Source organism: Typha angustifolia, chromosome 13 (assembly GCF_048772165.1).
Source record: "Typha angustifolia cultivar Huaian chromosome 13, ASM4877216v1, whole genome shotgun sequence".
NCBI classification, from domain to species: domain Eukaryota; kingdom Viridiplantae; phylum Streptophyta; class Magnoliopsida; order Poales; family Typhaceae; genus Typha; species Typha angustifolia.
Window position 1 is genome coordinate 2844007 of NC_133251.1, and position 23357 is coordinate 2867363.

Below are 23357 nucleotides of genomic sequence, written 5' to 3' on the forward strand. Positions count from 1 at the left end.
AAGATAAGACTCATGCGCACCTTCTATTCTATATAAGTTGAACCAACTCCGTTTTACAAAATATTTGTATCTAGCATAAAATAATGAATGTTAAAACTGAGAAATTTTTATTGTAAATGGTCACTACCCCTCCAATAATATGGTTACAGGTATATATTATATATCATATACTATATATTTTTTATTTTGATAATAACAAAGTAGGCAAAACCAATAATTTTAGAAGGTATAAGTGACAACCTAAGTTTTTATAAGTACACAAGCAAATGCTAAATTCAGAGGGTAGAAATGCAAATATTACAGGAGAATACACGCAAAACACTTATTAATTAATGAAAATAGTTCAATATTACTCAACAAGGTTACCTGTAATAGATTTCTAGATAGGTTAGCAGACACAAATATAAGCAAACAAACATCATCCGGCAATTTCTGATCAACACTATGTATCTTGATTTCCATCTGTTTGAGTTGGAAATATCAAGGATTATAGACAAAGATGCAGACAAGCTAATGAATCAATAAACCCAAAATAGCTGACTAGCAGCAGAGTCAGAAACTCAGCACCAGCAATACATTTATTTGATCATTATGTATCAATAATTCTAAGACTTGCAACATTTTTCAATTTAACAAGTGCTCAAAAACAGAGAAACTTATTTAGCAAACAAATTGACAGACTATTTGGCAATAAGAACAAAAAAAAAAAAAAAAAATCTGAGTAGCTCACAGAGGGTACATACTTGAGTACTACTTCAGAGGAAGCTATAACCATCAGGTGGGATCAAAGCTGCAATAGAAGCAATATGACAGACAAAATCAGATTAATTACCAAGTAAAAGCATAAAGTTCCTCCAGCATACATACACATATTACAAATATACAGAAGGATAAGTGCCCTTCCTCTGTACTACATCTTCAGCATTATACAAACAACATAAGGGAAAAGAATGAAGCTCCAAGTATTTGGTCCTTTGAGAAAATGTAACAAAATTGACGGATTGCCACAACAGTATTCTTGCAAATCACGAGACTCTTGTGCTCCTCAAGACTCTGCATGATTGGGTATCACACAGCAAAGCCATTTTTTCTGCAGATAAATAAAAGAAAAATTAACAATGATAACTGATAGTAGATGGTCATGCAAAAATAGTTAGAATTGTCCTTTATCTTGAATCCTTATGTAAGAACTATGAAGGCTTTTTTGCTAGATAACTTGGCGAGTTAAAACTTAATGCACTGTCCAATAATGAGATAAACTCACTGAGTTAGATTTGGGAGCATAAGTTCCACTTTTTTCTTCCTTCTGCTCCTTCCGAGGAGAGTCAGACCCTTGGGCATTGCCACCTGTCTTCTTCTCATCCCGGGCTTTGTTGAATATCACAGTATATCCCTCTGCAGAAGCAGGATCATTGACATCCCATTCTCCAAACTTTGGTAAAGGTCTACCGGTGTCCTGCTTGAATCCACAATAAAATTAACATTGATGATGGTTCATGTTCTTTAGTTATAGAGCTGCCCACGTAAGAAACAGTGCTTGAGGACAGCGGAATATGTTCAGATTATTCCATGAATAATGCTCTGCCCCTCGAAAACCTTGCTAAGGAAATGTCAACCATGCCATCATGGAGTACATTAACATGTTTTAAGTTCTCATTTAGCCTAAACAAAAGAGCAAAGCTATAACTGAACAAGAAGATAGATGACAATATATTATTCCAGACTATCGACATAAAATTGACAAACATATGAGAACCTCTTGCTAATGATCATCAGCGGCCATCCAAATACGCAGGAAGCTATGTAATAAGAAGATACATAGTTTCTGCTGGCAATTATGTGTCAATCACACATAATTCAAATCTGAATTCTAAACTCAGACACTACCTAATGGCAATTCTAACAATGCGCTGTAAAAGAATTTCAAGATAACCAGCTAAGTAGAGGATGCAAAATTGGTCACTACTCACCTCCTCCATGCAGAATATGCACAATTGAATAAAGGCAATACCATACCTACTTAATAAGTAAGAATTACCAGTTGACAAATTATTCATTCAGATCTTTCACAATACATTACCTACTTAATAAATAAAATTAACCAGTTGGCACCTATTCATTCAGATCTTTCATATCAATCATTATTATGAAATCACATACTGACAAAAGTAATCTCAAACTTCCTTCTTTATAGAATTTATTATAGCAGGGAGATTTAAGGAAAAGGTTAAGTGCTAGGACTCTGCAGATTTTTATGTGGTTATGGCAACATGTTCTTCCACATAATTACTTCAAGATGACAGATATTGGTGATGATACGACCTTCGATCGCAGAAATTCAGACGCGGGATTAAGACACTCAGGTGAATAAAAGGTCAATATCATGGAATATGATGCCATCATGCATGTCCATATATGATTTTTCTAAGGAAGGAAAGGAATGCCATTACACAATTTTCTGAGAGTGATTTATATCTCTATTCAAATTGAGAGAGAAAAATTTTCACCAGTATAAATTTAACAACTACACACTATTCATCAGCAATGCTAGACATATATATATATATATATACTAACCATCAGTAGGCCATCAGATGATAGACACAAAATCCGAGGATACAAAACAAAGCTACATGTAAAGATTAAGTTTTTATGAGATTAATGCTATCTTTTAAGTTCTAATATGGCAAGGTAATCCCAGCTTCCGAACCAATATGCACAGTAGCTCAAAAGAAGTCAAAACCATCAGGAAAAATCACGAAATCACATCAAGCATAATCCATCTGCTACTTGAATAAGCTAAAATTTGGAGAACGGTTGCATCAAATTGGATGAGTCTCGAAACAAAACCATGAGATGAATCAAATACTCGCGATCAAATCGACGACTATTAATCCCGTGAACAGATCAAGAACACCCAAATCTTAAAATTAAGCACACAAGTCGAGACAGGACGATGTCGCCTTACCGACATGACTATGATTCTATTTCTCGGCGATGAACGACGGATTGAGGCAAAGAGGAGAGAAAAAGGAAAGGAATTTAAGATCAAATATAAATAAAAATAATATCTGGGTATTGGATTCGGGAGCGAGGAGGAGCGCATTTGGAATTGAGTGGGCCGTGGGCCACGGTTGTCGCCGTTAGAGTTGACGGCGGCAGGAGAGGGGGGTTGGAACGGGACGCGGTGGAGAAGAGATAACGGAACGGGAGGACGGAGTGATTTGACCAGAGAGGGAGTCGACAGGCTGGAGGGAATCCCTTGGTTGACCTGTCCTTTGCTTAGCTGGCAGTTAATGCCATTTCCTTTCTTCCTTTTTTATATCTCCTTTTCTTGGGGTAAGAGATTCTATATAGATTTTTTTAATTTATTTTTTTGAGATAATTATATAACACATTGATCCTCTTCATTGTAGAATTGTTTTGAAATGCCTCTTTTGTTAGATTATTTTGTTAAAAAAATAAGCGGATAAATTTAATGCCCTATAAGAACATTTTACCCTTATTTTAGATAAAAGGTGGCATTTTTTTTTTTGCAAGCTATAAGAATTTTATTAAATATAAAATCCCAATATATATATATATATATATAGGAATTAAATTTGTAATTTTTTTTGTTAGAAAAGCCTTAAAAGTTTGAGCATTTTTATGACTAATGTGTCAGAATAGAACATTAATATGGTTTTGATCTATCATGTCAAAGCCTTTATTTTATTTTATTTTTAATTTTATTTTTTAATATTATTTGTTTCCATGAAACAATATGATAGTTGCCTTTTGTTAAAAATAAAAAATAAAAAATAAATCCAAAACCTTCTTTATAAGTTGGTAAGACTAATCACTTAGCTGCAGTCTTTATTCACAAACATATCTTGGAAGTATTCACTAATAGGGCTGTCCAATTGACCTAACTCGAATTAATCTAGGGTTTTTAACTAAATTACTGTTGCTATAATTAAAAACTACCATTTTTCTATAAATAAATCACTAGAAAATAATTTATAAATTATTCTTGGATTATAAAAGGAGATCGATTTGTTTCATGAAAATTGATGATTTTTATTATTACGTTAATAAATTGGCAAATTTATTAAAAATTGGTATCACGTATAGTTGACTTTCAATGTTATCAATCTCCATTAATCCACACTCACCTCCTGCTTCAAAGTTCAAATGGAGAATTATATTTATTTAATCACATCTCTTTATCTCTCTCGCGTGATGTGAGGGCGAGAGAGGAAGAAGAAGAAAGCAAAGCCAAAAATGGAGGGAGTCATCTCTCTCCTCTCCCCATCTCGCTTCTCTTCCTCTATCTCCAACCTCACCATTTCCAACCGAGCTCTTCCCCAGAAGTCCGCTTCTGCTCGGATTCCTCAAAACCCCACGGGTATAGCCTCTCCTACTCGCCTCACCTAGAAATCCTCACTTCTTCTAATATTTTCTTTCGTTCTTTGTTTTGAAAGAGAGGAGTCGACTTCCGAGGCTTCTCGATTCCAGGGGGAAGACCCGGAAGCTGAATTCGGAGGTTTCTCCTCACAGAGCAGGTAATCTTTCTTGGGACCTCTGTTGTGTTTCTTGATGCTGATGAGTTTAGCTAATTTGTGTGTCTCGTGGGGATTCACAGTTTCGGCGGTGAGGTTGTTGAGGATCGAGCAAGGTGGGGCATTTGCGGACCTTTTGAATGAGAAGGGGAGGAATTCTGCTCAAAATGAGATGGGTTATGTGGAAAGGACGCTCGGTTTTCGCACTAGGGATTTGGATGACAGAGATATCAGACTGGTATTGATTAATTTTGGTAGTGATTTGTTAGTATGTTAGATATTTGTAATAGGGATGTGTTAATCTAAATTCTATGCTGGAATGGTCTACTTATTGGTTCTTAGAGTAAGATTTTAATAAACTGATGTAGATAGATGCCGTGGAAGCTGATTTTAACTGATGATACTTTTGGGTTTTGGGCAACCAAAAATAAGTTCTGGCTTTAACTCTGGTAAAGATAATCATCTTTAAATTATCTATGTTCTCTTATGCTGAGCATTCTTTATTAGGTGACGGACGTCGTTGCTGGGGCTGTTCGTTGGAGACGCTATCTTGATTATCTTATCATGTCGCTATGTAACGAGGAGAGGATGTTTAGGGACATGGAACCACTGCTACTGCAGGTTAACCTTTTGTTGGCCTGGCCCAACTTTTCTGTGCAAATTTATTGGCATTACATTAGCAGTTAACTTTGATAAACACCAAATGAGGCGTGATTTATGCTTGTCAATTTGTTCTCACATGTTCCTTATGGTCTTATCCTAATGCTTGTCGGTCTTGGCAGTGGATCTTTTGGTTACCCATATGTAGTGAATCATATTAGGAATATGTATCTAGGTATATCATATATGTGCTATTATCAAATTTAACCATTTATCTCAATTTTGTTGTTTCAATTGGATTTCAACAATTTCAGATATTACGAATTGGGTTTTATGAGATCATCAAGCTAGGCATGCCCCCGTACGCAGTTGTTGATGAGGTACTTTTCATTTTGCACTGCTTCTCTATGTGAAACTTGTTGAATAAAAGGGTTTTTTTCTTCTTATGCTATTAAAAGTTCTGAATATTGATTGAAACAGAGAGAGGTGGAAACTTCTGAAGTTTGTATTACTATACTAACAGGGTGATACTTCAAATATTCTTAGCAGTTTTCATGCCACAAACTCTTCTTGTTTTGTTTTCTGAATAATCTTTTAATAATCATTTGTTCAGAACTGAAAAATAACAATCTGCACTGTTTTAAGTGTTTCATCTATTGTTGCCTTTGAGACTCTTCTTAATTGTAAAACGGATGCCCTGCTCTTTAGTTTAAAAGTCCATTTTAATATTATACGTGGTGCTAACTATTCTTTCCAGCCTAAGTTGCACTATTCAATCCCAATGTATTAACTGATTGTAGCTTTCTAAATTTTAGAATGTAAGGCTTGCAAAAGAAGCTCTAAGGCCTGGTGCGGGCAATATGGTAAATGGAATATTGCGGAAGCTAGTTTTGTTGAAGGTGTGGTATATGATATGCTTTCTTCTATTTCATCTTTAAAAGTGCATTAACTTGAAAAATGTGCCTTTCATTCTTCTTTTCTGATTTAGGAAACAGATTCTCTCCCTCTACCAAATTTAGAAGGTGATGATCGTGCCCAAGCACGTGCTCTTGCAATAATTCATTCTCATCCTGTTGTGAGTCTTTACATCTTATTATAAGTTCATTTTCTATTAGTCACACTCTTTCATCCAGTTTAAACCAAAAGGCTTTTGTATGGAAGATAATGGGGAGTGGTTCTCCGCTAGCTTAATAACGTACTTACAAAAGATCATTCCAGAGGTTCATTTTTATAGAGGACACCACAAATACACAAATTAGTTATTATTCTTAGACACTAAAAAAAATTGGGAAGCATGGCTGCTTTATTTGAGGGCACAATCCCTGTCAACTTGCTGATTGAGCAGGGATGGAATTATATTGCACTTGCTACATGTGCTAGGATTACATGGTTAACAATGTATTTAGAAGAGGCAAGCAATGTGAAAATCTGACACATTTCTTTGTGCAGTGGATGGTGAGGAGATGGGTGAGATTTCTTGGACAAGATGAAGCTGTGAGACTGATGAACTGGAACAATAGTGATCCCTATTTTAGTTTAAGGTTTGAAGTTGTATCTTATCTTTGTCTCATAGAAACCTAGCATTCTAAAATAACTGATTACTAATCTCTTCTCATTCTAGGGTGAACACTAGTAAAGGTTTTACAATAGCAGATCTTGTTAAACGATTGAAAGATCTGAAGGTGCGTTGGTTATCTTTACTGTCTTTATGTACTCTTTCAATCTTTATATGCCAACATCTATCATTTACTGCATAATTTTTGTGTGTGTGTATCTATATTTGTATATGTATATAGAGATATAATGTGAATTGCTTATGATGTCACCTTTGCCAGATAAGCTTTGTAGTGTCTTGGTAATTATTATTCTCTAGCCTCTTTTAGGACATTGTGCACATGCTTACCTGAAGTAAGATGTGCAGTGTTGTTCAGTCTGAGTAACAATATTGATTTTTTTTTTCTATATTCAGGTTGCTTATGAGCAGTCTGTGGCTATGGATGAATTTGTTCACATTCAAGCTGGAATGCAGGTATATAGAACAATTGTATTTTGACTTAATTTTAATTTAATTTCTTTCTCTTATCGTGGAATATCTCACATTTTTCTTTGAATGATAAAATAACTTGCTCGCTAAAGATTGTGCAATGTATTGGCAAGGAAGGAAACATATCTTATAGCTAGCTATATATTCATGAACTAGGGTTCTAGAGTAAATGATGCACGGGTTAGGGCTGAATGGAGGAAAGGACCGCTAAGAGAACCACTCATTGGATAGTGATAAATGGAATAAAGGGGCCTTGTAACCAGCTCTGAGTAGTTGGGAATAACAGCTTGGCTTTTGGTATTGTTGTTCTTGTTAGCCCATGCAAACCAATGTTCATAAGCGTAACACACTCAGTCTTCTCCACTTTGTTTTGGAGCTGAGAAGAGAACCTTTGTTGAAATGAGTAATCTAGGATTCTGATTTCGGACATATAAAAGAATTTTTTTTCTTTTTTTCCAACCTTTTAAGTTGTGGGATATCAGCTATGAAACTCGATATGAGTCAGAATGACAGCTTGTATTGTCCTTATGGGCTTCACGGAGTTTGTATTATCCATCAGAATGTGCAATCATCTTTCTCAGAATTCTCATGTCTTTGTAGCACGTAGGATATTTCTCATTTACTAAATCTGACTTGTATTAGCCCACTTTTCTCTGAGGAAAAAGAACATTATGATAGCTTACATCTGAAGCATGCTTGCATGTGCAAATGCCAATATATTATTTCTGAGGACTTGGATTAGGTTAAGACCTCCTTGAATTAAGCATTGTAAGGCTTGCCATTATGCACCTGGTCTAATGGGTTACCAACTTCTTTAGCAGTATGGCTTTTGCTGTGTGATGTTCTATATTTACCTCCTTAAAGTTCTAGATACAATTCTCTGCACGAATGCCAGTTTTGAAGGCAATTGGTCTCACACTTCTTATACTAGCTGACAGCACTCAATTTCATATCTTGCATGTGTATCCAAGTACATGCTCTAGCATATTTATAACCATGTCATTCTGTTTTTTTAAGTTCTTGTTTCTTTCTTAAATGCGGTTCTATGAGTGACAGCCGGTTTTTCAATCTCCTTCCTTCTATCCAGACTGTCATACAAGCTGGCTTACTGAAGGAAGGCCTGTGTTCGGTTCAGGATGAGAGTGCAGGTGAGGTTTCTTTCCCATCGTGATTCTGAAAATTGCTTTGGTATTGATATTGTCTGGAAGTACTTCATATATACACAAAATTCAAAGCTACAAAAACCACTGTCCAACATGTTCCTCATAATTTCATCATATGCTCTAAAGCCATATCTTCATTGTTGATGTATAATTAATTGAACTTTTAGTAAGTTGTGTACGTGGTGTCATTCTAGCTCGCTAATTTCACTACCAAATGATGTCATTCTCATTGGACTTGAGATGTTGCTAAGATGATCAACAAAGGAGATACATTGTTGACGATTTGACACTAGATGACATATTTACTCAGTGGACATCCATATGACAATTTTGGGTTAATATTTACATGCTTTTGCAGTAATTGTCAGTTTATACTGCAGAATGAAGTACTGTATTTCACTAATTTGTTTCTAACTTTTGTCATATTCTCTGTTTTTGCCAAACTTGTTCCATAACCTACCTTTATTCTTTGGTATACCTGTCATTTCCTTTACCTATCTAATATTGGTCTTTACTCTCTTTAACTGTGTGTTAACATATGTGTTTTACAATTAAGTTTTTAGCATACTCAAAGGATTGCCAATTGCTGCTGAATGTTAACATGAATGAAGCCCTAATAATTCCAAGTCTTTCATATTTCTGATACTTGAGGGATCAACATTTGGTTCCAGGTTTGGTGGTGTCTGTGGTGGATCCACAACCCGGAGAAGCTATCATTGATTGCTGTGCTGCACCTGGTGGAAAGACTTTATTCATGGCTTCACGTTTAAGAGGGAAAGGTGACGTCTCTCTTTAGACAATGGATTGCCCCTTGAATATTTTGACCTAGATGGTAAATTTTAGTTTCGGCATGTTGTAATGCAGGTATGGTATGGGCAATTGACATAAATAAAGGTCGTCTAAGAATTCTCAAAGAGACAGCAAAATTACATAACCTTGATGAAGTGATAACTGCCATCCATGCTGACCTCCGCTTATATGCTGTAAGATTATGTAGGAATTTATACATCCAGTAACATTACCATTTATTTGAGTAAGAACTTTGATAATCAACATTGAAGTTTATTTTCCGTCATACATTGCTTTTCTACTGGATGGTGATCTTTTGGTATTTATTCTTAGTTATGTTACGGTGCTCCATGCTTGGGTATGTAGTCCTGCTTTTGCAATGCTCTAAGATCTTGTTATATCTCTTTTATGAATTGCCTTACAAAATGCTTTCAGTTATTGGGCTTCAACCAATTTTCAAGTTTACAATCAATCATGAGATATCAGTATATTATTGACTCATCGTATATGACAGTTAATGCTCAATTTCTCATAGTAAAAGGCCGTTTCTTTAAGATATCCTGTTTGATGCACCGTCTCACTTAATAGTTTAAACCTTTCTGATACCCATGCTTATGTGAAACATGGGTTCATTAACAGTAATAAGCTGTCAACTAAGTTGAATAAGAAATTATGCGCAGTTGCCTGTCTTATTAAGAAATTCTATTATGGTCTTACTGTTTGTTCAGTTATAATGATGCTTTGTCTTTCTAGGAGAAAAGTGCCATTAAGTATGACAAAGTTCTGTTGGATGCTCCTTGTTCTGGACTTGGTGTCCTTTCTAAGGTACTTTTTCACTGACCATTATGTTTCAAGTGAGCTTCTTTCTTTTCCTTTTATTATATAGAACAGAATGAGGACAAAATTATTTTGTCCTAGTTCAGAAATATAGAAATAATATTTATCTTAAAAAAATTTATTCAGCTGTAAGAAATATTCATCTTCATTTATAGTGCACATTGAGCCCAATATATTTTGCTCAACATTATCTGGAGTTTGAAGTTTTTTTTTAAAATTGAAATATTCAAGAGAAGAAAGATTCAAGCTTCTTGCTTGTCTCTCTCTCATGCATATGATCTTCTACCAATAACTTACTCTTTCTTCTTTTTTTTCTATTTCCTCAAGAGAGCAGACTTGCGATGGAATAGGCATTTAGAAGATTTGGAGCAGTTGAAGTATTTGCAAGATGAGCTCTTTGATGCAGCTTCAGGGTAAGCGGACTTGATTGTTTTTTATGCTTTCCTGCAAGTGATTCATAGAAAAGATTATCAAAACACTCTTTTAAATATTTTTCAATTTGATCCCTATATTTTTATAAGAAGAGTTTATCAAAAGACCCTATATTTTGTCTGTATCATCAATTTTCAATTTCATTTTTTCGAATTTGGTCTCATTCTTTGCCATATGTATAGGTTGGTAAAGCCTGGTGGGGTACTTGTCTACAGTACTTGTTCCATAGATCCTGAAGAAAATGAGGAGAGGGTTTCAGCATTTGTTAGTAGGCATCCAGTATGGTTCCTGCCTTGGTCCAGCTAAGAATGTTACTTCTTTCTTTTTGGGGTCAAAGCATCAAGCATGCAGATTCATCTAATTATCATTGTGATTGTGACTTAATATGATACATCTATTTTGAACTGATATTGGGTTATTGTGGCCATTGCTTCCCATCATATTCATATGCATACGCTTATATTATATATGTAGCTTTCAATGTTTACATGCAGCATAATTTGCAATAACTAAGCCTACTAAGGTCTAACTTCATGCTTTATCATCAGCTACTTCCATTTTGTCCTCTATGCTCACATCTTAATCTAGTTATCATTAGTTTATATTTAATGTCAGCTCATCAGGAAAGGCCATCATATGATTGCTTGCTTATCCTAGTCTACATCATATGATTAATGGGATGTTTGATTATCGGTCATAAGTTCCAGCAGAAATGCAGCCTAATTCCTTTTAATTATTTTCATCCTCAGAGTGCATGATGTCTGCATCTGCAATAACAATTATCTCTTTTATGTAATTGTTTTGTTGCAATTATCCGTAACTTCTGAAGTAATCGATACCAGCATCAAGTCATTAAGTGTCCTGGGCACATTACGTCAGTTAGACATTCATATCATAGCCAGCACTGATGAGCATTTGATTATGTTGCAACATGTGTAACTTATTGTTGTATTATGCACTGTAGGAATTCGTACTGCAACGTGTGGATGGATATGTTCCTCCTGATTTTATCACAGATAAAGGTTTCTATTCCTCTAATCCAGTTAAGCATCATATAGATGGATCATTTGCAGCTCGTCTGATTCGATCGTTGGACTAAAAGGTTAGCACTCGAGTTTGTGTTCCTATACTATCAGCAATGGAATGTAACCGTGCTTATCTCACTTTTATAGGAGTCGCTCATGTTTCTGTAACTTATCAAGAAAAATTCAACTAACTTCCTATCCAAGATGTTGAACCTTCTCGAATAGGCTGTAGCAGACTGTACTCCTACAGCGTGCTTCCAAGTTGCTTGTACAGGTAATAATAGTTCTCTTGTAAAGTTCTCTCTTGATTTTTATAAAACGAGGACTGAAAACCAGATGTATCCTGTACACCTTCCTGGCCCCCAAAATTTGTATCTTGAACCAATATCTAACTATTTCCCCTATTACGCGCAGATATTCATTTTTAGCTGCGAGTTATTTCCAAAGATGAGCCACGGCCATGCAATTTTTAGCTTGAAGTTGTATTTCAAGACGACAGACCTGCCAACTCGGCTCAAGCCAGAGAAATACTTGATGCTGCATGCAAGCAAATGGGAATTTTTGATGATCCTAACCACCAAATACTTATTCTAGCTAGGATGAAGCTAGCCAATTAAAACTAGTGCGAATATAGCTCTGGGAAATCTCGCAGCTGAGCAGATGATCAAGGGTGTTGCTGGTAACGTTTATTACAGCTATGAGATAGTGTACAAGCAATATCGTGAGGGCTCACAAGCAATCATCATCTTATTTATTATTTGTCGACTCTCATCTGAATCTATTGTGCATGTACAGGACCAATGTCACCAGGATTTCCATTCTATTCAATTCTTTCCAATTCTTTCCAATTCCAGTTTTTTTCCTTTTCAAGGTTTCCTTCTATTGTTACCTTTTCTTTTTGTTTCCCCCCAATAGCAGGCAGTCACAGACAAAACGCTGCCAGTGACGGTTACGAAAACGGTTCTCTCTCACGTTCTTCATACTCTCTTGCAACCTACTTTCCTATATGAAAGCAGTTCCTTGGAGATCGCTCAGGGAGATACCAAAATGGCATCCTCTCAGACAGAGATCGTCCTCACCAGCTCTCCAGACAGGCCCATCACGGCCCACGACCCTGTCTCCGGCGCCGTGCTCGCACAATTCTTTGGTACAGGCATCCCCCGCGGAGGCCTCACCGTGGCCGGCAACGCCCTGATTGCCGCTTCGCATGTATCACCCACCACTGCGGGCTCTGTCAGGCTCTACAATTGGTGGTCGTCCGCCGCCACGCACCGCGTTCCGACCCCTGAACCTGTAGCGCCCCTCGTCGCGACTCCGGACGGCTCCCACCTTTTTGCCGGCGGCCTTTCTGGTCGTATCCACGTTTTCTCTCTTCCCTCAGGCGATCTCCGATGCTCTTTCTTTGCTCACGGGCGAGCCGTCTCGTGTCTGGCCGTCAACGGCGACGGCTCCCTTCTGTTATCAGGAGGAGACGACGGCACCGTAGCAGTCTTCCCCATACTTAGTCTTTTAGACGTTGCATGCATGCAAGATAAAGATGAGGACTCTTGGAACCATCTCGCACTCTACCAGTTCAAAGCACATAATTCTCCGGTGACGTGCATCGCCTCGGGGACCGGCGGGTGCAACCCCGCCGTCGTCTCGAGCTCGCTCGACGGCACCTGTAAACTCTGGAGCATCGCAAACGGCAGCAAGCTGAGAACCATCACATTTCCTTGTGCAATGTGGTGCGTGACTATGGACTCAACCAGTTATAACTTGTACGCCGGTGGCTCGGATGGGAAACTATACGTAGTGCCATTGAAGGCAAGAGGAGGAAGGTTGAAAGAAAAAGGAGGTCACGAGATGGTCGCATGGGGAGCAGAGCATTGCGGCGCGGTGACATCATTGGCGATGTTAGACGGCGATCGGAAGGCGGTATCAGCGTCGGAAGACGGAATTGTGAGGATATGGGACGTGAAGAATGGACTGCTAGACCAAGCGTTCGCAAGCGGCGGCGGCGATCTGGTGGTGGCGAGATGGGTTGGTAGAGTGATCAGAGGAGGTGAAAGTGGGAATGGTGCTGGGTTTTCTGAGAGGGAGATGGGGAGAAAGGTGAGTGAGATGATGAAGATGGATGAATGGCTGCATGCAACGAGGGAGGACAGGAGAAGGGCAATAGAGATGCTTGAGACTACATTGGATACGTACAGAAGGATGTTGCTGCTGCTCATCAGAGAAGCAGAAGCTAAAGAAATTGAGTGATACGTGTTAATGCTATTCAAAGTCATTGCAAAGTATCTTAGTTTGAAACTACGTAAATAGAGCTGCTTAAAAAAAAGCCCGTGAGCCCGTAATAATGTCCCTTAGTTTCGGGCCAAAATCTAGCTCGATCTAAATGCGAGCTATTATATACAACCCGATCTTAAAGTCCAACCCAACCACTCTGGTCAATGTCCCACCTCTGTTTTCTAAAGAGAAAGGAGGAGAAGTTCTCAAAAGAGATTTTTAAAGGGTGAGAGAGAAGGGAAAGAAATAAATATATATCTCGAAAGAGACAGGAGGAAAGAAATGTATGATGTCTGTAGAATTCATATCTCCTGCAAGAACTTCCTGATGCTGCTGTGGCAAGCTGACAAATCTATATATATATATATATATAGACAACTAGGGTGAGCATCACATTCCCAAGTCGTGGATTATCCGGAAGTTAAGGTACCAAATGATCTGAATCACAAAGTACACATGAGATGAGAGGGGTACAGCTTCCAAAGATTCCAACCTTCTTTTCTTTACCCATGACTTGCCATTCTTTTTTTTCTTCTTTGATGTTTCTCTGACATCCATGTGATTGAAAGTGAATGAAAGAATTCTAATTGATCAGCAAGCTCAAGTTTCAATGATCAGTTGTTAAATTTCCAAATAATTCTTTGGACTTGTAACCTGAATCTCTGCAGTGGCTTCAATTAATGTAGATGATCGACCTTCAACTTCCTTGTTCTTTTTTTCCTCCTCCCCCCCCAAAGAATGGCTTCTTGCATCATTGCATGTGATCACCTACGTTTTAGGTTATTGGAGAAAACACAAAATTCTCCTACATTTTTTGGGTGGATTTTTTCAATAAAAAAAGAAATAAAGACAAATCTAGATCCAAACATGAATAAGATCTTGAATATTATAAGTTTGGGCAAATTATAGTTTATGTTTCGTGATTTGATCAAATTCCAATTCACCCTCTTAAATTTCAAATTTAACCTGCAAATCTTTGACTAAGTTACAACTATTAACTTTCTCATTCAAAACTAAGAATCATTGACCTCAGTGTTTTTTTTATCATAAGTAAATTACTAAATTATCGAGTTACTGTACCGCCATCAAGTTAGACTTTATTCTACGAGATTAAATTAAATCTTTTTATACACTTATTAATGATTAACTACGGTTGCAATTCAATCCAAATTATAAAAAAATGATTAATTTTTTTAATCATAATTTTATACCAACTTATAATTGAGGTGCTAATATGGGCTACAGTGTGGAATTGTATGTTTATGCCAATAGATAGATAGATGTATGCGAACATGCAGCAGATCAGTGAGAGAGATATCATGGAGAATTCTCGTGCATCGAAAAGTGTGCTAGTTTAAAGTAATAGATCACATGATTGGGGTTGCTTAATTACATATTATTTTATTATAGCCAATCAAATGCACTAGAGAAGTATTTATGATGTTATTTTACAATGATTAGCAGCCATTATATTAATCAATTAAGACCACCCAAAAAAAAAAAAAAGAGAAGTGGATTAATAATTTTTAAGTACTGCTGATGGGAATTCCCACAGCCTTGGCTGCAGCGAATCCTCGTCAGCAAAAGCCAACTTTCACACGTGGCGTGCATTTGAGTTTGTCGCACGGGAGGAGTACACGGAGAACTCTCCAGAAAGGTTCTGTCGCTCTCGCTCTCGCTCCCCACTCTACGCAGTGCATCTCCTCCACACCGATGGGTGGTGTGGTGTGTAAACGATTACGCCACCTTGGCGTCACGATGATACTCTTAGCCACGCGTCAAGTCATCGTGCTCGTAGTCATTCCCACGTCATCCATCATCTACGGTTGTAGAAGTATTCTTTGCGATGCCACTTGCACGAGATCCAAATTTTTATCTCAATTATTCAACATTATCTAACAGATTGGATTTCGTTTGAGTAATTACTTGGTCAAAACTAATACGCCGTTTGTGTAGTTTGAAATTGGAGCGGGTTTCGTGGATCGAGCCAAAACTTTATCGGATTAAAAGACTGTTTGAGATCGAAGAGAAGTGGTGCAGAAGTGGGAAGGTAAATATGTTTACAATCTAATTCCATTTCTTTAAGGTAAAATATTGGATCTTTCTTGCCTTCTTCTTCAATCCAAACTAAGTTTGTTTGTGTTTTAGAGTAAATTCTTTGATTAGGTCCTTGCTTTTAGCTTGGTAGATTCGATATTTTTCTTTACATTTTCTTGATCATTTCACGAATGAAATGATCTTCTGGGAAACACCAAATTCCCTTAAAACCCTAATCTTAAGGTTTAGGATGAGACATACCGATTTACTTGAATACTTTTGTGCTATCAGTCAGCCTTAACAGACAGCTTTACTAGGGTTTTAGTTTCTTTCTCCCCCGCTTGAGGGTTCTTCTTGCCACTATCACCTCTCTCCTCTCTTAACCGATTGGCTAGGTTAAATGGAGAGGTCTTTCTCTCCCTTGGGCGGCTTTCCTCGTTATATTATTTTCTCTTCTCTCTTTTCTACTTATTTGTCTTCCTTCATCTTTGTCATCTTTACCTCATCGTCCTTTCTAATGTCTTCACTAGTTCTAAGCCTTATTTTATTAGTGGTATGTTAGCGAAACTGTTGTGGTCACTTTCCCCACCGCATCTAACATCCTTGCCTCCACACTACACCCTCGCCTTCTCCTCTAAGCTTATCCTCCATCCCTATCGAATCTAAGCATTGTCATTGCTATTCAATCCACCTTTCTCCTATGAGCTTATCCTCTATTCCACTCTTGGATCTAAGTCTTGATACCATTTTCTCATAAATCCCCTATTGAAATCAAGATTTTCCACCACTTTTATATCCCATCTTCCTCCTCTAAACTTATCCTCTGTCACCCCATCAGATTCGAGACTTTTTGTCGCTTCCCACCCACACCTTCTTCCTCAGAGCTTATCCTCCATCCCTTATTGGATATAAGTCTTGCCGTCATTCCCTTACTACTCTCTCAATGGATATGTGCCACTTCACTATTAGGCTCGAGTTTTTTTTTTTTAAAAAAAAATTTCCTTGTTTTGTTGTATGTTTCTCTTATATATAGGTTGAAAATTTTCTTCTATAGCATTTTATAGATTTGCAAAGGGTGTCAAAATAAACGAGTAGTTTAGGCTTAGGCTCAGCTCGACTCGACGTAAGTTGAACGGAGCCTAAATAAATTTATAGGCTCAAATTGACTATCAAGCCAAGCCGGGCTTAAAAATAGATCTTTATCTAAAAATAAACTCAATATGCTTGGCTTAAAAATAACCCACAAAAATATTCAACCCTCAAAGCTAGTTTCAAGGCGAACCAGAGCTAGAGCCGGCTAAGTGAAGCTCGACTAGTTTACACTCCTAATTATGTTTTTAATTGTTGGATTTGCAATAAAGCTTTAATATCTAATTTTTATTAATAGTGTCGTCTACTATTATAATAAATAAAGTATAGAATTTGTCACGGAATGAATGAAACTTTGGCAAGAGGCTTTTTCTTAAAGACAAAACATTGACTACTTGCGTCAAAGGGGCCGTTCTCGAATTAAATTTCCTGCCCCTCTTGTAGCAGAACTTTAATGCTCTCATCCTGCCCGTCTCTTTTGGTAGCGTTTTGAGAGAGAGAGAGTTATTGGCCTCTCTCATTTGACTTATCTCATGACAGCACCGAGCACCCTCTTTGTGTAATTATCACTATACTTTATTAATCCCACCGTCATCCCACCACTGTATCTCTCTCTCTCTCTCCACTTAAGTGCCCTTTGGTCATAAAAATTATTAGAAAGACAGAAGCCTTTCTAGCTTTAAGAGATCCAAGGTCTGGATTTCTTGGGGCCTCTGTTTTTAAATCCCTGCATTGAGTTCCATCTAACATGGTAGTTAGTATTTACTTAGTGGGCGTCCTTCCTTTTGGAATTTTTTGGTAGATACTTCGACTTCTGATCTTGTTCTCAGTGGGCGACAAATGGGTTTTTGGCCTGTCAGGGTGATATAGAAGATTCATGGAGTAAGTCTTTCTGATACCTTTTTATAGTATAGCCTATGATTCTTTGTTTTATTCTTCTTCACTTTGGGGGGGGTTTGATATGCTTGCGCATAGTGTTGGATCTCAGTGGTTGGATTTTTTTGGGAGATTTAGTTGCCTTTTGGGTATGCCAGGTTGAGGGAGGAGGAAAGCAGTAGGACAGTAATAAAACTTAAAAGCATATATCCAGGGAGGGAAAAAAGGAACAGAAGATTAAGGGAGATAGATTTTGTTCTGTTCCTTTTCACTTTCTTCCATACGAGAGATTGAGGAGTTATATATAAATAAGCCAAAAGTCTCCTTTTCTTTTCTTTTTTTCTTTTTTTTTTGGGTTTCCTTCTGTTCTAGTTCTTTTCTTTTTGCTCTCTTTCTTTTACTCTTATGTGCCTTTATCTATTGTGCATCATAGACATATCAGCTCTATGGCATAATCTACCACATATATTTAGCTTCGTCTATTACAACCACTAGGACCGATTTTCCCTATTTCTAATGTGTTGCGTGTTATGTATGTTGAGCCATTTTCTGATAATTATTATTTATTTATTTTCTGACGAACCAAAGTGTGTATATATTATGATCATTGTCGTTCTTATTGATTCTTTTCCTTTCTCCGAGTAGATTCTTTTTCTTCTCCAGTCAAATGAAATAATGCATTAGTCGACAAAATTGTTGTTGGATGTGGATTAACAGTTCGCGATATATTCGCTGTTTTTCTATTCTGCCAATAAGGAATTTCTCAAACTATAGGTCAAGTAATCTTTGTTCTATTCTGCGCTTTCTTTCTTGCTACTCAAGATGCTTTCCACACTTTTGCTTAATTTTCCAGTAGGTAGGTGATCTACAAGTCCAACTCTTTCTTATAATAAATTATGTGATTGTGATAGGGCCACAAAGCACTGGATTTTTTTTTTTTTTCATTTTATTGAGATCAAGGGGGGTGTTTTACTTTCTTAGGTTGCAATTTCAACTCCTTGTGGCATTCTTTCGCTCTCCCAATTTTAGTGACATTGAAGTTGCTTCCGGCTTTCAGCTTAATTTAGGTAGTGCTGGATTTGGCTGTTTCTTGTAGTCTACTTGAAGTTGCGGGAGTCAGGCTGAGCATTGTAAAAGGAAAATTAATTGCTAGTTCTCGGCACCATAGTTTGCACTAATTGCTGAAAATAGACTAATTCTTTTGTTTCGTCAAGATATATTTCATACTCTACCTGCTGTTCAGGAGAGAATCTTACAGGTAAAACTCATCCGGAGTAATTTTACTTGAAATGAATTAGTTTACAATTGTAATGCGTACCCAGTAATTAAGATTTAAGACAAACAGGAGGGTTGTTGTTCGTAGTACATACTTCATAAAGCATGTTCATATGAGTACCTCTCTGGCTGAAACTAAATCACTCATTTTGGTAAAACTTCTGCCACAGACTTTTATATCTGGTTGACCTCTTGATTAAAATAGATCTTTTGAAGTGATCCTGCCTGTAGAGTTTTATGTCCTAATCCATTGATATTTTATTCTTTATGGCAGGAAATATGCAGCTTTTATTTGCCTGGTTAATCAGCAACTGATGGCTGGGGATTGAGCAAGAAGAGAAATCATGAAACTAGGTAATTAATGTTTGTTGACATTATAAGTACTTGATGGCTTTGCTTTTGCTGCTGCAACATCTCCAATTTACTTTTTTCTGCTAACATAAACTCTTACATTTTGGGACGACGATTTACAACTGAAACAAATTAGCCTGATTTCATTAAGATGTCTCTTCTTTTATTGAGCCAATACCCTCCTTTTCAAACCTGGGCTCTTTCAGTTGGAAAGTGCTTTTTCATCTTCTTCTGGAAGTGTAAAATATTCAATATCGTTGTTGTTGTTAATTGGAGAAATGGCTTCTCAGAAATTCGTTGGGAAATGTGAAAGCAGCTGTCTTTTTTTTTCAATATCAGTTAACTTTATAACTTGGATATGCTACTGCAGCAAATATTAGTATCTGCTTCATTTAATTATCACATGAAATCTTTTCAAAAGGTCCTTATTCATGTATCTGCTGTCATCTCTCCATAATGTTATGTTATTATGCTCTAATGCAGATGGCAAACAACCCTATCAACAGGACTTAGCTCATGAATTTGCCTCCAAAGTAGTTAGACCTAATGGCAACCATCTGCTGATTGATTTGTTTAAAGTAGAAGATGAGCATCTATGGGAATGGAAAGATGATCATTCGCCTTCAGTGGAGAAACAATATGGCCAACCTGTGAGTCCATTTGATCTTTCTTATCTGGAAATGGGGCATCCTATTGATGGGGGTCAGACTATCATTGAGCAGTCCACTATTCAGACAAATAAAGCAGGACTTGTTGTAAAGGAAAAGGACCTATCTATTGACAAAATTGTGACAGAGATTACGTTGCCTAATAATATAGATGCTTTGAATGATTGTAATGGAAATGTTGTCAAAGACATTTGCATTGATGAAGGGGCACAAGCTGTTGAGAAGATCTTGGTGGAAAGTGAAGAACACATAGTTTCTTCAACTGTTAATCATTCTCTGAGTAATGGGAATGATTATATCAAGAAAGAAATGATGGACAGTGCTACAACAATTGCTCATGATCTGAAATCAAGATCACTATGTGAACCCTTGGTCTATGTCAGTGATAACAATATCAAGGAACAATATGATGGAGGCAAGGCAAGCACGACTGAGATTGTTGGTGATATATGTGATAAGGAAATCAGCTTGAAACAAGTGTTTCATGAAGATCTTGCTGCCAATTCTCAGCAAGTGTGCCCAACGAGTTCTAGCTGCAGCAGTGATTGTCAGCGGTCTGTTGATAGACTAACAGTTGATAAGGTACTTTATCAGTTTTGCTGCTTGTAATTTCTTGATTGAAAACCACATTGTAGCACTGGCTTAAATCCTTGTAGTTGGTAACCAATAAACTGAATCAAATTTGATATACATGCTTACAAGTTTCATGATGTACCATTATTGCCTTATTTTGTTTTAAGAAAATACTCTTCTCAAATATTTTAGTAAATGAAAAAAGAAGCTTGTTCCATATTCTCTTGGAGGAAGTGCACAATAATGGGGTTTACAACTTTGAAAAACCTTGTTTTAATTTTGAGATGAAAATTAGAGGCTCGAAATTGTAATAGATTCTCATTATTCTGCAACTTATAGGCAATATCCCTGACTAATGCATATCAGATGGAATTGGCTTATTAATCTAACATCATGGATATATCTGCTTGTTGAACTTCTTAACTTATATTAATTCATAAACTTCATCATGTATATGTGGAAACATTGTCAACAATATTAAAATATCATCCAGTTTTTGCTTTTGTCATTTTCATCACAGGATACTGCCAAGGAGTGCTATGTAGTTGAGACTCTTGCATCTGACACTCATAAGCTTAATGTGAGCACCCAGACTAAGGAAAACCCTGCAAATGGTTTCTCAAAGGGCACACTTGAAGAATGTTCTGTTACCACAGGTGTGTCGTCTGATACTGGTGATTCCAATCAATGGAACGGGATAAAGGCATGTGGCATGCGAAATGGTTTATCAGTAGGTACACAAAAAGAGAATCTCTCTTTAGCCCTATCTGTGGCTTCTGATGCTACTGAATCCAATGATGATGTATGCAATGTGGACGGTTTTACTACTTCAGTAATTGAATTATTGGAAGGCGGATCTATTGCAGTCACAACCAAATGTTATGATTCCCCAATGCCCAACCAAAACCATGGGGCTGAGGGAACTCCTACTAATAGTTCGTCCAGCACTATTCCAGAAGAAAGACACTCTTCAGCTATAGATGTGCTATCTGATGTGGCAGAATACAACCATGGCAGTTTGGAAAATCCTGGTAACCGTGAAATTCACAATGGAGCCAGTATATGTGACTTTGTCACAATAGCAGAAGATATAGGTGGCACAGAAATTTGCAAAGAAGCTATGGATAGTCAACAAGCTGAGCATGGCAATTTGGATAACCCTGGTAGTCGTGAGATAAATGACGGGGCCAGTATATGTGATTTTGGCCCAAAACCAGAAGATACAGGTGACACAGAAGTGAGCAAAGATGCTACAGATAGTCGGCAACCTGGCCATGGTAACTTGGAGAATACTGATGACTGTGAAATTGATTCTGAAATCGGCTTACATGATTTTAACCCAAGAGCAGTAGATACAGGTGGTACAGAAATCAGCAAAGCTACGGATAGCCAGCAAGCTGAACATGGCAATTTGCAGAATCCTAGTGATGGCGAGGTTGTTAATGAAGTCAGTGTATGTGATTTTAACCCAAGATCAGAAGATAAAGTGAACAAAGACTCTAAAAATAGTCAGCAACCTGGACATACTCAAAATGATCCTGTTGTTGAGGGGTCAGTACCTGATAGTGCGACTGCTTCAGCTCGATCGTCTGTTTATCGCAATCATGGGGATTTGAACTTCTGTGGACCTACTATTTCAGCAGGTCCTATAGCAACCTCAGGTCATTTACCATATTCTGGTAGCATTTCCCTTAGATCAGATAGTAGTACTACCAGCACGCGTTCCTTTGCATTTCCCATGTAAGTAAACCTTCTTTCTAAGATAGTAGTACTACAAGCACCGTTTCTTTTTCTTTACCTATTTAAATGTGGCTGGTCATTCTCATTGTTGCTTCATAAATGTGCAGACTTCAATCCGAGTGGAACAGCAGCCCAGTAAAAATGGCAAAACCGGATCGCAAGCGATACAGGAGACACCGAGGCTGGAGGAATGGGCTTCTGTGCTGTAGATTCTAAAGATGCTTCCCTTCCCCACCACCACCACCACCACCACCACTATTTTGAATTTAATCCATTATACATGGCCTGAATTCTCCGTCTCTATTAAAAATTTCTTTGTGGTTCTGCTCTTTTTCCTCTTCTCCATCTCCTTTCCTTCCTGCTTTTCTATTTATTGTATGGCAGGTTAAAAGGCTTGTTGATTTGGGTTATGGTTTGAGCAATGTAGGTATAAATTCTTCTTCTTTTACTGAAAGTTCCATATTTAGAAGAACATTGAAGTGAGTTGCAGCACTTTTGAGATGTATATACTGGGGAGAATTGATATCTGGTAATAAAGAGATTAAACGTTTTTCTTTTTTACCACAATCTAGCAGCTAAAATGCAGTGTTGGCTCAGTGAATAAAGCTTTAGCTTCGGTTCACTTTAGTAATATCTTATTTCAGAATATAACTCTTTATTCAGTTGAACACCATAATAACTTTATTTTAAAATATAAATATTATTTATTAAAATAACATCTTATATTACCCACAGCAAATTAATTACTAATTTATCGTTAATATATATTACATTAACATAATTTATATCAAATTAAAAAGTATTCATAGTAATTTTATGAAAAAAATATGTAATATTTTTTCTTATTTTTTCACTTTATATAATACACTTATTTTAAAATATAAGTGAAAATAAAAATAATTATTTTAAAAAAATAATAATAAATATCTATTTTAGAAATAATTTAATTACTGAAATAAACGAGTGAGTAAGATTTTCGCTCTTTTTAATATATTAGCAAGCAAAAATTTCAACCTTGTTGATTTTATCTAAGGAAAGGATAACAGAAG

The 23357-nt window shown here is 36.9% G+C and overlaps 3 protein-coding genes and 1 long non-coding RNA gene across 7 annotated transcripts; 3 read left to right on the forward strand and 1 right to left on the reverse strand.

The window, feature by feature from the left end:
- Positions 1–1264: 1264 nt before the first annotated feature.
- On the reverse strand, positions 1265–3218 carry LOC140773748 (uncharacterized). The gene is made up of 2 exons (XR_012106517.1): positions 2969–3218; positions 1265–1456 (listed from the first exon to the last, which is right to left on the reverse strand). It is a non-coding gene; the product is annotated as an uncharacterized lncRNA (long non-coding RNA).
- Positions 3219–4167: 949 nt separating this feature from the next.
- On the forward strand, positions 4168–12279 carry LOC140773833 (uncharacterized). Of its 2 annotated transcripts, XM_073116598.1 has the most exons (19): positions 4171–4387; positions 4464–4544; positions 4625–4779; positions 5049–5162; positions 5456–5521; positions 5957–6040; positions 6130–6216; positions 6591–6682; positions 6763–6823; positions 7111–7170; positions 8273–8333; positions 9020–9127; positions 9213–9331; positions 9891–9962; positions 10302–10387; positions 10589–10685; positions 11371–11508; positions 11579–11705; positions 11846–12279. In XM_073116598.1, exons 1-17 carry the CDS (start codon positions 4264–4266, stop codon positions 11503–11505), a joined length of 1602 nt encoding a protein of 533 aa, XP_072972699.1. In that variant the 5' UTR covers positions 4171–4263; the 3' UTR covers positions 11506–11508; positions 11579–11705; positions 11846–12279. The 2 variants fall into 2 exon arrangements, with proteins under 2 accessions (XP_072972700.1, XP_072972699.1); XM_073116599.1 differs by lacking the exons at positions 11371–11508; positions 11579–11705; positions 11846–12279 and having other exon boundaries at positions 4168–4387; positions 10309–10387.
- Positions 12280–12478: 199 nt separating this feature from the next.
- On the forward strand, positions 12479–13675 carry LOC140775077 (protein ROOT INITIATION DEFECTIVE 3-like). Its single transcript, XM_073118326.1, has one exon. The coding sequence runs from the start codon at positions 12479–12481 to the stop codon at positions 13673–13675; it is 1197 nt and encodes a 398-aa protein (XP_072974427.1).
- Positions 13676–15704: 2029 nt separating this feature from the next.
- Positions 15705–22869, forward strand: LOC140773965 (uncharacterized). Of its 3 annotated transcripts, XM_073116764.1 has the most exons (6): positions 17367–17518; positions 17628–17707; positions 19251–19330; positions 19811–20577; positions 21089–22308; positions 22416–22869. In XM_073116764.1, exons 3-6 carry the CDS (start codon positions 19321–19323, stop codon positions 22522–22524), a joined length of 2106 nt encoding a protein of 701 aa, XP_072972865.1. In that variant the 5' UTR covers positions 17367–17518; positions 17628–17707; positions 19251–19320; the 3' UTR covers positions 22525–22869. The 3 variants fall into 3 exon arrangements, with proteins under 3 accessions (XP_072972866.1, XP_072972864.1, XP_072972865.1); XM_073116765.1 differs by lacking the exons at positions 17367–17518; positions 17628–17707 and adding an exon at positions 15705–15749; XM_073116763.1 differs by having other exon boundaries at positions 17365–17707.
- The last annotated feature ends 488 nt before the right edge of the window (positions 22870–23357 follow it).

Excerpts from the sequence above, each read along its gene's own strand:
- LOC140773833 (XM_073116598.1), top strand. The coding sequence starts at position 4,264 with ATGGAGGGAGTCATCTCTCTCCTCTCCCCATCTCGCTTCTCTTCCTCT. Across the intron at positions 5,522-5,956 it reads CGTACGCAGTTGTTGATGAG|AATGTAAGGCTTGCAAAAGA; the intron begins GTACTTTTCATT and ends TCTAAATTTTAG. Across the intron at positions 9,332-9,890 it reads CTGACCTCCGCTTATATGCT|GAGAAAAGTGCCATTAAGTA; the intron begins GTAAGATTATGT and ends TTGTCTTTCTAG.
- LOC140775077 (XM_073118326.1), top strand. The coding sequence starts at position 12,479 with ATGGCATCCTCTCAGACAGAGATCGTCCTCACCAGCTCTCCAGACAGG.
- LOC140773965 (XM_073116765.1), top strand. Across the intron at positions 20,578-21,088 it reads ATAGACTAACAGTTGATAAG|GATACTGCCAAGGAGTGCTA; the intron begins GTACTTTATCAG and ends TTTTCATCACAG. Across the intron at positions 22,309-22,415 it reads CGTTCCTTTGCATTTCCCAT|ACTTCAATCCGAGTGGAACA; the intron begins GTAAGTAAACCT and ends ATAAATGTGCAG.